The sequence below is a fragment of the Nannobrachium achirus genome (genome assembly GCF_963921795.1).
Source record: "Nannobrachium achirus genome assembly, chromosome: 4".
NCBI classification, from domain to species: Eukaryota; Metazoa; Chordata; class Actinopteri; order Myctophiformes; family Myctophidae; genus Nannobrachium; species Nannobrachium achirus.
In genome coordinates, this window is record NC_137813.1 from 12,468,314 (window position 1) to 12,483,061 (window position 14,748).

Below are 14,748 nucleotides of genomic sequence, written 5' to 3' on the forward strand. Positions count from 1 at the left end.
CACCATGAGGCCGATTCTTGCAAAACACATTTTTGGACACTGCTCCTAAACATTTTGCCCTAAAATCACGCTAATCGCTACACAGTGTGTCTAGAGTTATGTCATCAACATGGATCTGTCACATTTAGTGCCACCATCAGGCTGATTTTTTTAAACACATTTTTGGACACTGCTTCTACAGATTTTACCCTAAAATCACGCAAAGCAGTACACAGTATGTCTAGAGTCATGTCATCCACATCAATGTGGATCTGTCCCATTTAGCACCACCATCAGGACGATTTTTACATGTGACCTGACAGACACTTATTTCCCGATTTAGGGAGTCTTACTGGTTTAACATGTCCCTGCTTGTACCTATGTATGTGTGTGTGTGAGTGAGTGACAAATAAAGCCCCTCATCATTCTTGAGCGTTCACAAACCTCTGAAGCCCAATCAATCCATTTCTCTGGCTCTCATTGTGCTCAGGGTTAGCACTGAGACAAATGGATTTGTCGAAACCCGTTGCTGTAACCACAGCGGGTTTTTGTAAACTGTCCTGCAGGTTTAATGAAAACACAGCCGATGCACAAGCTTGTGAACGCAGCGCGAGCTTGTAGATCGGCTACTTCTACTTCTACAAGACAACATTCTATAGTACCTACTGTATTACTATCAGAACCTAGACCCATTTTGTTATTATTTGAATTAAAGGAAATCACTTACCCTACCTTTAAGAGCTTTTTCACTGGAGTGGTTTGAAGCTTCATCCCTGGAATGTTGCTGCTGCAGCGCTGACGTCTTCCCATGTCTCCACAGAGCGGTCGGGCGGGGGTCAGGCGGATCATTTCGACATTGTGGAGCGGGTGGAGATGGGTCAGATGGCCTCCATGTTCTTCAACAAAGGTAATACCCCCCCCATCCCACACACACACACACACACACACACACACACACACACACACACACACACACACACACACACACACACACACACACACACACACACACACACACAGGGGTGTCGCACCAAATTCTGGGCCCTGGATACAAGAATTCACTGAACAATGATGTTCTTCATATGGGGAGGGGGTTTAACCCATTTAGACTGGGAACGCATTATTTTGTGTTTTAACTATTGAAAAATAGCAGATATACAAGCTCACAGCGTGGCACAGAGTGCCACGATGCGAGCTTGTAGATCTGCTATTTTTCAACAATCGTGAAAAGTCTTTAAATATTTCAAATCCTTGATCCTTCTAAGGTTTTTTTTTTAAAATCCTATGTTTCTATGTCAGTGGTGCTAGAACTTTTTCATGTGAAGGACCCCCAATATGATATGTATTTGGTCACGGATCCCCATCTCAATATATTAAGTTCCAGGGAGTCAGGGACCCCCCCAGAAGCAAAATTTGAGTTATAAATGTTCGCTTATTAAAAAAGTACATACATTCAACAATTTGCACACATTTTCACGACTTTTGATAAATAGCAGATCTGCTATTTTTCAATAGCTAAAGTAATAAAATAATAAAATAATTAAGGCCTCTCCACCTTGGGCCCTATTGTAACTCAGTCCCACTTCCCCCTCCCCTTGTGACGCCCCTGCCCAAACACACACACACACACACACACACACACACACACACACACACACACACACACACACACACACACACCACACCACTCCCCCGTCAGATCATACATAACACCGCTATTTTCACCACCAATTATTCCTGTAATTGGCCCGATGCCGCGGTAGTTTCTCATGTGAAACGGCTGAAGGTCGTGCTGGACGATTTGGAGGATATTCAATCACCTTTTCTTTTCTTTTTTTTGGGTTGGTGTGTGAGTTACACATTCATAATGTGAGGCTGTCTAATGAAATGTAATTATATATATGGATAAATTGCCTCTGGTATTAATTACCTGTTTGAAGACCCCCATCAAGGCTGCTGTTTTAATCTCCCTTATGTGTGAGCGAGCGTGTGCGTGTGTGTGTGTGTGCGCGTGTGTGTAAAGTCTGCGTCGGCAGGTGAAGACGTTAAAAGCGTGCGTCTGTGAGTGATGGCGGAGCTAATGAAAGCGCCGCTAGCTCCGCGACGGCTAAAATTGAAAGCAGAACCGTGTTCCACCTTGAACCGGTGGGCCGCAGCGACCTTGTCACGCTCTCTTTCATGTTCAGCGGGCCGAGTCGCAAACGTTCCGCGCGTGCCCCCCCCCCCCCCCCCCCTTTAGAAAACGGCAGATTTACAAGCTCTCAGCACGTCGCATCGCGGCGCTGTGTGAACCAGCAGATTGGCTTTTTTCGATTGGCCGAAGTATAAAATAAGGTTTAAGTTGTTTATATATGGGGCGGCAGTGGCTCAGGCTGTAGAGCGACCCTGGCTCTCCCAGAGTTAGTGTCGAAGAGTCCTTGAGCAAGACACTGAACCCCTAGTTGCTCCCGATAAGCAGGTTGTTGCCTTGCATGGTTTCCTCCGCCATCAGTGCATGAATGTGTTTGTGAATGGGTCAATGCAATGCACCTTGGATAAAGGTGCTATATAATTGCACCATTTACCATTTATTTCTTGTGACCGCAGGGAGCAGTTACTGTGAAAGCAGTTGTGTCATGCTGTTACTCTTGCCTGTCACACAGCCTGTAATGCTTGCCTGTAATGCTGCACACACACACACACACACACACACACACACGCACACGCTCACACACACACACACACACACAAGTCTTGTTTGCGCTGCTCCACACTAATTGCACTCAGCTGCGACCCCTACATACATCTTACTTGTATATAGGTTTAGGTTAAATCTGTACTGACTAAAGTTTTCGAATCATTGTTTTTGCGGACAGTGTTGCCATGTCCGCTTATTATAAGTGACTTTGGGCTTGTTTTTCTGTAAAGTCGCTTGTAAATATTGGCAGTGGTGTGTTGCGTAGTCGCTTATTTGGATTTGCTTCCTAAATGGTGTTTAAACCAGTGGTTCTCAAACATTTTCATATCAAGGACCCCCAGATTAAGATGTAATTGTTTGAAAACATTTTGAGGGCGCCCGCTGGCCTACTGGCGCATACCACTTGAGAGGCAGCCGCTCTTTCTCCTCGTCCTCGTCCGGACGGCTTTACGGATGACCGACGCGTGTTGTGTGCATGCGCCGACACATGCTGACTGGAATATTCAGCTCCTTGGATGGGAAGCGAACCCCGGCCGTAGTGATCTATAGCCATGCTGCCCTACGGACTGAGCTAGCGAAACCTGGCTAACGAAGCCTACTTTTTTTTGTGCTTTTATCTTTGACAACGTGGAAGCCCACTTTTTTTTGTGCTTTTTTCTTTGACAACGTGGATTCTAACGACCACCTAACTCTACCCCAAACCCTAACCTTGACCTCAGTAAAACTATGCCTAACCCTAACCCAAACCCTAACCTTAACCTCAGTAAAACTATGCCTAACCCTAACCCAAACCCTAACCTTAACTTCAGTAAAACTATGCCTAACCCAAACCCTAACCTTAACCTCAGTAACTGCGTAGGACGCAGTGGGGGTGAGAATGTCTTCCCGTCCGCTCGTCTTCTTCACAGCCCGTCGCTAGCTCCCCGTCCTCACTGGCCAGCTCCCGCTCACTTGCCAGCTCCTGCTCACACATCAGCTCCCGCCGCTCACACATCAGCTCCGTCCTCGTCTGCTTTGTCGTCCGAGACGAGGACGACATGAGTGAGCGGCTGTTACTGTACCACTTAGGCATTGCCACATAGACATGGATGCCTGGTGGCGAACAAAAATTAAATAAAACAAACAAGAAATAATATTAATCCTGCCAGAACAGTGACGGCCGGACTACACCAAAAAATGTGCACATACGCGCGTACTGTCCGTGAAGAGGCTCGCGTATGCGTAAACGCTCCAGGCTACACCAAGGAGGCAGTATATGAGGAAGACCCATGGGAAGACCAGATAGTCTATGTACAAAACGCATACGCGAGCTTAAAAAATAGAACCGATCCTATTTTTAGGGAATGCGTATCCGTGGTTCGCGCTATCCGTACGCCTGGTGTAGCCGGCTGAATTGATATACATTGGCTCTATCCAAAACGCGCATACGCGCGCGCGCCCCGCATACGCACGCATACGCACTGACGCGCGCGAAACGGCTTGGTGTAGTCCGGCCGTGAAAGGTCAAACCTCCATGTTCTGCTGCTGACAGCATCCTCCCTGCCTCTCTCCCTGTCACCCCGCTGCCCAACACTAGGGGGAGACATTGACACACACAGAGGCGTGTGGAGGGAAAGAGATGCAGAGAGAGAGAGAGAGGCTTGCACACACACACACACACACACACACACACACACACACACACACACACACACACACACACACACACACACACACACACACACACACAAAGCGTTATGTTCACAGCCACACACTGACTCAGTGATGCGTTCGGCCCCGTACAGGCCGAGCTCACACTACCCGAGCCCTCTCCTCTCCTCTCCTCTCCTCTCCTCTCCTCGCTGGCAAAATGGTCCTTATGTCGCCAACTGTAAAACGGCAGAAAATGAGAAAATACGTTTAATTTAGTTTTTGTGTTTTTCTTTTTTTCTTCTTCTCCATATTAACACAGTTTGAATGTTGAAGGTTTTAATTCCAACAGATGGCTGTTTTAAGATCATTAAATGGCTACATTTATATGGCAAAGTAGGCTTGTTTTGGGAGAGATTATCGGTGGTTTTGGGGGGCGGAGAAGTGCAAGTCTGAGATTTGCATAGGGTTTCGATCGGTCTACGGAATGCATCGTTCTCTAGTTTCACGCTCTGAGCAACGCCCATAGGTACACACGTGCATTTGTTTGTAAACGCTACATTGTTCAAAATGGCTTCATCAATGATTTCATCATCTCAATATTGCAGTGGACACCAATCGTCCAGCAGAGATGGAAAAGATCCGAAACTGTAATTGCAAATGCCATGAAAATCGTGAAGAGAATTCAGAACGCGGTCAAAAATTGGACCCAAACATGATCTGTGACACAAATGGATACACAGCAGCCATGTCGAAGAAGCAGAGAGACAGGGTTCATAAAGACGTGCATGAATGACTCCGAAAATACTCAAAGAAAAAAGAAAGTAAAAAAAATATATATATATTTGTTCATGCTGTTCTGCACGCAGCCCAAGCAGGCAGAAATCACACGATTGAGGCTTTTAACCTTTTATGCCAAGGGTCTTCAACAGGGGGTCCGGGACCCCTAGGGGGTCCTCCAAATCATAGAAACCTTTTTCTCCTTTTTTATATTAACCACTTATTATGAGAACTTTTGCCAAAAATAGCAGATCTACAAGCTCACAACGCCTCGCGCTGCGAAGCGTTGTGAGCTTGTTGATCGGCTATTTTAGGCAAAGGGGTTTGGTGTGGAGGGGAAAAAGAGTACACTATGTAAAAGCTCAAGTTTATTAAGTATTGACGGTTCAAGTGGTTACATATCTGAAAACACAAATTGACATGAATCCAAAATACACTGATGATTGTGCTGTCAGACAATGAAACCATATGGAATCTCTGAAAAGGTTGTGGGGGTCCCTGCTTCATCTCTCTCTCTACTAAGGGGTCCTTGGCCTGAAAACGTTGAAGACCCCTGCTTTATGCCTTTATGATCCCAACACTTGTTGGGATTTATGGAAGAGAAGACGCCTCTGAACATCAATTTACAATTTCTTCTTTACAATGTATTCTATCACTGGTTTGAGACGTTTCCAATTATAACTCCTCAGTCTCGTAGAGGAAAGAAGAAATAAAGAAATAAATACATAAAGTGAGTGCAAACAGTTCGGAGAATTTGAAGCCACTCACCAGTGTTGTTTTTGACAGCAAATTTTGATTTAGTTTTAGTCGTATTTTGAATAAAATCTCATTTAGTTTTAGACATAATTTAGTCACCAGTTTCAGTCTAATTTTAGCCGACTAAATATCATAAAATTTATGGCGACTAAATCTACAGTTGATTTAGTCGACTAAAATGTATTTTGGCAGGCCTTGATGGCATCGTAATTACTGATTTTACACTTGGTTGTGTGCTGAAATAGCCGATCTACAAGCTCACAACGCATCGCAGCGCGACGCGTTGTGAGCTTGTAGATCGGCTATTTTCAGCACGCAACACCTGAGAGCAACCAAACATAAAATGACTCTCTTCCCCACTAGTCCCTCCCCAACATTTTAGTCTAGTTTTTATTTTGTTGACGAAATTGTCAATATATTTAGTCTTAGTTTTAGTCATCACAGCTTAGTTTTTATTTAGTTTTTATTTAGTTTTCGTCAGTGAAAAAAACGCAGTCAACAAACATTTTTCGTCTTAATTTTAGTCGACAAAATCAACACTGCCTCTCACAGCGGCAAAAAATAAAATAAGAGTCTTTGGCGACGACCTTTACCTGCCGCGGAAACAGACGGCGTGCACGGCCGGGGGCGCACTCCCCCCTCCTCCCCTTCTCGCTCTCTCTCTCTCTCTCTCTCTCCTATCGATCGACGGGCACTCGGGCAGAGAAGCTTGCAACACCCCCCCCCCCCACCCCCCCATCACCCCCATTCACGTGCTCCCCCCTCCTCCCCTCCCCTCCTCGCGTGTCACTGCCGTGGAAAGCTGCCCGGTGACTGCTAATCAGAAATGAATTAGATGGGCACGCGGCCACAGCGCACGGCACGGCACGGGGAGGGGAGGGGAGGATTTATACATAGGTGTCTCGCTCCGGAAATAGCAGATCTACAAGCTGATGTAAGCGATAAATGTAAATGTAAATCAAGCGGGGGTGCGTGGGTGCCAGTGTTTCAGAATCAAAGATAGCCGATCTACAAGCTATGTGGCGCGTTGTGAGCATGTAGATTTATTATTTTGCTTCCTTCCAGCCTAGCTCTTTTTGTTAGCTTATACTATACAGTAAATCGCCTATTGTCATCCTTTGCAAGCTTGTGTAGATCACCTAATTTCCTCCCTTCAGTACAGTACGTGAATTTGTAGATCTGCTATTTACAAGCTTGTAGATGATAGATCGCCTGTTTTTCCACCCTTCAGCACAACGCACAAGCTTGTAGATCGGCTATTTTTTTACCCCCATGTGAGAGGCGGCCCACAGCCAAGTATAAATTGTGGTCCCAACAACGTCGGTGACGCGAGGCTGATGGGCGCCGCACATTACTCTTATTTAGTCTAATTAACTGCTCATCATGAGACGTGATGGGCCTCTAGAAGGCAGGTGAACAGGTTAACTGAAACAGTTAGCGCTAATCATGGGTTTTATGCCGCGCCGTCATCTTTTGTGTGTGTTTCAGAGGCGTTGTCGGAGCTAATGGGCCGTTCAGATCCATCTCGAAAAATTTGAATATTGTATAAAAGTAAGTTTTCTTGAAACTTCCATATATTTCTTGAGACCTTCATATACTCTAGATACATTGGACATTCAGTGAATTATTCCAAATCTTTTTTCTTTTTGTTAAAATGTAGATTTTTTTTATGGCATACAGCTCATGAATATCAAAAGTCTATATTTCAAAAATATTACAATATTACACAAGACCACTCAAAACGAGGATTTATAATAGAGAAATAAATGTCAACCTTCTGAAGTCAGAGTTGCTTGAAGTCCAGTGGGAAGTATCCAAAGTCAGTTATGATTTGCGGTGCTATGGTATCTGCAATGCTTTTTTTACACAATAATCTATTTTTTTAGATGGATCTGTGGAAGTAGCAATGCCGCAATATGAAAATATGTGTAAAAGTCCTGTATTTAAAAAACTAAAAACTAAAACAAAAAAAGCATTGTATTGGCATCCAAATGAAGTAAAGTAAGCTATTTCAGATGTTTGTATAGAAGTATACTATAGATTAGGGGTTTTGTATTTTTAATAACAAATCTATTAACTAAAGTTAAAAAAGCATTAAAAAATGGCCATACTCAAGTAAAGTAAAGGCACCACTAAATTGTACTCCAAGTACAGCAACTAAGTAACTTTCCACCTCTGCTTTGTGCTGTTCTGAGGAATGTGTCGTCGGAGCTAATTGGGCTCCTTAAGGCTAGGGCTCCACCAAAATGACGGCGTCGTGCCGGCGTCGGACGCCGTCAAAAAATGAACCGGGGCGAATTTGAGCGTCCGACGCGGATGTTGACGTCGGCAGTGGAGCACCCTTCATTGATTAAAACGGGAGCGTTCCCTGCGTTGACGTTGACGCGACGCTCGACGCGCTCGGTGGAGCCGGGGGGTAAGCGGTCGAAGGCCGGAGTGTCAGACGAGACCTCTTAACCCTGCAAGACCCGAATTAATTTCTACTGGCCAAAAAAAAAGAAAAAAAATCAGATGGTGTCGTAGGAGTCCTAATCACAGGAGAATGTAATGTTAAAAAATTAATAATGTTTTTGTAAGGTTTTATAGCCATAAATCATAAATCATAAATCATGCTCTAATTTGCATTTTGGGGATATTTTTCACAATAATAACACATGTACATGTTCTAAACATTCTAATGATCAGGAAAAAAAATATTACAGGCATTTTACTTATGTTTTAGTGAGCAATAGCTTCAGTTTAAAAGGGAGATGTTGTTCGTCCAGACGCTGGAATTTCAACTTCTCTGGGAGGTGTGAATGTCAGCCTCTGTGGGGGGTATTTATATGCAAATATCGTGGCCAATGGCATTGTACTACTAAACAATAGGATTTAATGGTGATGTTAATGTGAAAAAAGAACAGGACAACTAATTATAACATTTTTTTAAAAATGATTTAAAAAATGTTGCCAAAAAGCAACGCTGGGCCTTGCAGGGTTAATGCTGGTACACAGGCCACAGAGCCACTCAGCTGGCCACTTGGCCTCTCCGTGACTTCTGGCTGTTCCTGTTAAACCGTGTGCCGGGTGTCGGGAGACCACCGCGAGACCTGTTTGGGGCTGTTTGGCTTGCTGGGATGCCAAGCCGCCCTGGGACGTAGCGGACTGCTTATCGGACATTTTCAAGTCAAGGGCACCCGAATTGATACTGATGAGGTGCAATTATATTATTACAGGGTTCCCACGGTCATGAAATTCCTGGAAATATTTTGAAATTAGACAAATATTTTTCCAGTACTGGAAAAGTTTTGGAATTTATCAAGGGTCCTGGAAGGTCCTGGAAAAAATAGCTATGCATTGTCTTTGGTTATTGATTTTGTTAATACCTCTGAAATGACAAATTAAACATAGGCCAAATTGTCAAATATTAGAGGCAGAAATTGTGAAAATAGCCGATCTACATGCTGTGAGCATGTAGATCTGCTATTTTCACAGTAGAACAGTGTTATACAAAATGCCTCAACTCTTAGTGCTCGTCAGGGTGGGGGGTCCCCAGTTAAAACATGATTATTTTGGGGGTCACGGCCTGAAAAGGTTGAGAACCACTGGCATACACTACCTGTCATTGGGCATTGTGCATAGGAGTAAGCGACCTGTTATTGAGCTGAATTATTGTTATATAGTCCTGGAAATTGGGTTAAATATTCTGGAAAAAGTTTTGGAAAAGTTATGGAAATTAATTGGTAAAAATGTGTGGGAACCCTGTTATTATGTTATATTGCTTAGTAGTGAATACATTTGCTAGTTTGAGTGCAAGTCCTCCTGAGAACTTGGATGTAAACAGCAGTTGTAGATGAGGTCAGAAGGTAGGGAGTAGAGGATGGAGGTCACAGCTGGCAGCCAGTCAGTGGTCCATTTTGTTTTATGGCCGTGTGAAGGAAGATAAGGAGTTCTTGGCTTTTAACTAGCTCAGTAGAGAAGAATGTGTTATTGTTTTTGCTTAGCCAATTGTGAACTGAGAATCAGTAGTCAGTCTGTCTTGTCTGTGTCTTGGTGAAGGACGTATGTACATGTGTGTGACTGTTACAGCGCTGTAAATAAATATTTTCTATTATCTTTTAACATAATTTCTGAGTCAAGGTTTGATGATCTTTTGAGACTTTCAATTCCGCTGTAGAGTCCATAAATTAAGTAGGATTTTTACATCAATACGTGTTAGGAGGCCCGTCTAAAAGAGATTTGGGAATAAACGAAGAACAAGGGCACAATTCTTTTATTAGCCAGGCCAGCTCACAATGTGATGTGTTGTGAGCTTGTAGAGCTGCTCTTTTAGAATATCTGAAGTACAAAATAGGATTAAACTGTTACTCATTTTGCTGGGGACCCCCTGGACCCTGTCAAGGACCCGTCTTTGAGAACCATTGACTCTTTCACTGGTCCTTGTTCATCTTTGAGATTTCACCTTAACCACTTTCAACCTGGTTTCCCTAGTTTGAGCATGTCATATACAAATGTGCCATTTCAAAACGTCACACGTCCTGCCATTGACAAGACCGTAGATTTCCAGTGGATTTGCAGAACATTGAGCTTGTAGATCAGCTGTTTTGTATGACCTTCTCTTACTTTGAAGTTTAAATCTACCTATGAAGGTGGATTCTGCTTTACAATGGGAATGGAGTGGAGTCTTTCGGCCGTTTTTCGTACCTTCACACCCCCGCGTCTGCCTCCACCTCGCCGAGATCTATCTTTAGAGGGGTCCCTGGTTCCTGTGCGTTCAGGCATTCCGGAGAAACGGACTACTTCACCCTGCCTGGTAGGCGAGATTACCTTTTGAGTATAGAGACACACGGGCGACCACAAATATGGCCGCCATAGCGACCCCACTTCAAGATGCGCTGTGATTGGCCGGCAGTGTATAACCCTCGCTGTGATTGGCCGGTAGTGTGATGACGTAATTTTTCCGCGAAAACCGGGGCCCGGTCAGGATCATAGAAAACATATAAAGAGAAGGCTTTAGAAGCTGAAAATAACGGAGTGGGTGTTCTAAAACTTTAGCGATTTAACAGTTAGGACAATTTTAAGATTTGTTTTATAAAAAAAGTTACATGGTATAACTTTAAACATTTGAAAGGCAAATCAGGAAAAGAACCCTGTAGAAAAAATGCATTTGCAGGACATTTTCAGGCAAAGAGCAGTAGCCGTTGTACCCGTCTGTCTGCCTGTGTCCCCTTCTTGCCCATTATGTGGAGATCTTTCATGTCCACATTTGGAGATCCCTGATTCATACCGGATCCGGACAACCAGATCTCCATGTATTGCCTACGCCCTACGGCATATGTGGGCCTATCGGTTGGATCGGCGGTTCCGGAGAACCGCAGATCTAACTTCACGCTGAGTCCATCGCACAGACACCGAGTTTGTTCCATGTGTCACGATATATAATATTGTCAATGTGTAGATCGGCTATGTTCACTGTTCGTCCTACGGCGTTTACAGCATGAGGCTTAAGTCGGTGTTTCTCATACCTTTTTAATTTTAAGGACCCGCTGTTTGTTTTCCATGAACTCTGACGGTGTACAAAATGGATCCCACTTTGAGAGTCACTGATTTAAGTCATTCGTTATGATCCATAAAAAGAACAAGGCTATTCTGATGTGTTAATGTTCTTCTTCATCTTCTTCTTACCCCTCTGCACTGAACCTTGCCCAAGTAATTAAAAAAAGGACTGCTTGTTTAAGAGTCACTCTTGAGAGAGCGTTTTCTTTTTTCCTCCTAGGCTGTCGCTGACATCGCAGCATAAAAAAAAAGAGAGAACAGGGCTTGGAATAAGGCCACAGGTTTACGCTGGTGGTATCGGCACAGCCGCTGGTGGCGCCTGACAGGAATGTTGATGGGGGGGTGGGGGGGGTGGGGTGGTGTTTCTGCGGTTTTATCTGCAGCGCCCCGGAGGTGAGAGCTGTGACCATAACCTTATTCATTGATGATTCCAAAGTTGATTACGGGACGACTTTGGCTAAAGTCACACATATAGCGCCTGGACTGACGGACGGACGGACGAACGGACGGACGGACGGATGTACGGATGACCGAGGCCTGCCCTTGCAGGCCTCTGCAAGGGCTCTCTCGACCAGATCCCACCTTGAAAGTCAACCGAGTACTCAAGTACCGTTACTCGAGTACTGTTCGGAGGCAGAGAAAGAAGACAGCAGGGGTGCTACTGGCATCCCTCATACCACCGGTGCTCATGAAAGGGAACACAATGAGCAGAAGAGGACAGAATGTACCAAAAATCCAGGTCCGGGCACTCAGGTGGATTTGGACTCAGGTGGACGGGCTAGATTAGAACATTAACCCATTCAGAACGGTTACACATTATTGCGTATCATTATTTTATGTTTTAACTATTGAAAAATAGCAGATATACAAGCTCACAGCGCTGCGAGCTTGTAGATCTGCTATTGTTGAAAGATTGTGAACATTGGAATTTTGACCCGATTCTATAAGTGTCTTTTGAATCCTTCTAAGGTTTTTTGAAAAACCCTATGTTTCTATGTCAGCAATCTGGCCAGCCATCGTCAAAGAAAAGGTCCTTTTCACTTAACTGGAGCTCAGTTAGTCTGTTCTTGAGAGACTACCATGTCAGTTGTGCTCAAACCTTTTCATGTGAAGGACCCCCAAAATGATATGTATTTGGCCATGGACCCCCATCTCAAAATATCTAGTTCCAGGGACGACCCAGTAGCAAAATTTGAGTTACAAACGTTCGCTTTGAAAATACATATATTCAAAGATTTGCACACATTTTCACGACTTAAAAAAAAAATAGCAGATCTACAAGCTCGCAGCGCGGCACTCGGTGCCGCGCTGTGAGCTTGTATATCTGCTATTTTTCACTGGTTAAAGCAGTCAATAATCCTAGGCCTAAATGGGTTAAAATATGTTCTAGCCTGTTGAATAAGGCCTTTTATTTCTAAATCCACCTGAGTACCTGGACCTGGATTTGTGTGCCTCTGTGTGGCACATTCTGTCCTCTTTTGCTCACTGTTTGGAGGCACTCTTACTTAGTTTGCTCGAGTGTTTCCAGTTGTTCAAGACTTTCATGATTTATACGCCACATCATCTCAAAGGCATGTTATGCTTTCAACTTAGTTGTTAGAACACTTTAGTTAGGCTTTTCATTTGTAGTTAAAAGTATTCAAAAGTAGCTGATCTACAAGCTTGTGGATCGGCCACTTTCTCTTTGAAAACATTGGTGAAATGTCACATTCTGCAAAATTAATTCTAATAATTAATTACTTTGGTACTGTAAGCACATTTTGATGCCAATACCTTTTACTCACGTACACTTCTTTGAATACAGGATTTGTATTATTTTTTACTCAAAACAGAGTATTCCTTCATTGTGGTATTGCTACTTTTATCTAAGTAAAAAAAGAAAGAAAAAAACTAATCCGAGTCGGTCTTCCACCCAGGGGTGTCGCACCAAATTCTGGGCCCTGGTTACAAGGATTCACTGCGGGCCCCCTTAGACTGGGAATGCATTATTCTGCATTATTTTGTGCTTTAACTGTTGAGAAATAGCAGATATACAAGCTCACAGCGCAGCACCGAGTATTTCAAATCCTTCTAAGGTTTTTTGAAAAACCTATGTTTCCCATCTCAAAATATACACATATTTAGTTCCAGGGACCGCCCCAGAAGCAAAATTTGAGTTACAAATGTTCTCTTAAAGAACATATATTCAAAGATGTGCACACATTTTCACGAGTTTTCAAAAATAGCAGATCTACAAGCTTGTATATCTACTATTTTTCAATAGCTAAAGCCCTAGTAACTCAGTCCCCCCCCCCCCCCCTTGTGACGCCCCTGCTTCCACCACTGACCCTCGCTCGCCCCTCGGAGCACGATTATGTGTGGCGCCCTGCGCCCGGGGAACGGCTGTGCAAACAGAGGCGGGGGATTGCCTTTTCTGCGTGCGTGCCTGTGCCATCCTACCCTTGACATCCGACAGAGGCTGTGGTCCAGAATACTTAATCAGCCCCGCTCCGCTTGTGTTAATGAGAGCCCGACGCGGCGCACATTCATTTTTAATACCCTAATGACTTTTTCTTAAATGTCATACTTGGCGCTGGTAAGAGCAGCAGCACGGGCTCGGGAAAATGGCAAACGGGGGGAGAACGCGGCATGTGCCACGCACAAGACGAATGGGCATGTTTGTGTCGGCCTTCCATACAATTACTGTGAGCCAGGACCGGTGGTGTTTTTTTTGGGAGGGGTTGTTTTGTAAGTAAAAGTAGCCCCATCACAATGTAGAAATACTCACCATTTAACTGTACTTAACTCATTAACTGCCAAAAACGTGAATCCCTTAAAAATCCCGTTGTACCACCCTGCCACGCCCGTGAATCCCGTGAATAAAAAAAAAAAAAAAAAAAAAATATATATATATATATATTTTTTTTTTTTTCAAAAAATTTTTTTTGGACCCCAAAAACGTTAGTAGGCATGATAGCGATCGCGAAATTGCTTGTTTAACCCCCATACAACCCCCATACAACTCAGGTAGCAGACCTCCAAGCTCACAACAGTGTAAAACATAATGGCTGCTATCTCATGAATGCCTGAACGGATTTCCATTCGGATTTCTTTGTTTGAAAGCTGTGAGCAATGTGGACACACGTGGTGCATTATCTAGGCATGGGTGTGCATGATCCGTGCACTATGAATTACATGGAAGTCTATGGAGACGAATGGCAGTTAAAGAGTACGAAGGTATTGTTAAATGGCAGCATATGAGTTAAGGTACCAAAAGTTAAAGTCCTCTTTTATGTGGAATGTAATTTTTTTTCGCAAATATGTGAAATTCTTTGAGAATAGCACATCTACAAGCTCATAATGCGCTGTGAGCTATTTTTGAACAAACAATTGTTCAATGCATGTGTTGTAAT

At 43.8% G+C, this 14,748-nt stretch overlaps 1 protein-coding gene across 1 annotated transcript in view; it reads left to right on the forward strand.

Moving 5' to 3' along the window:
• tmem104 (transmembrane protein 104) overlaps window positions 1-14,748 on the forward strand; it is a 135,522-nt gene that overhangs the window by 12,308 nt on the left and 108,466 nt on the right. Inside the window, exon 6 of the mRNA XM_080723583.1 lies at window positions 800-886. Coding sequence (XP_080579709.1) covers window positions 800-886 — 87 coding nt within the window. The remainder of the gene's footprint in view (window positions 1-799; window positions 887-14,748) is intronic.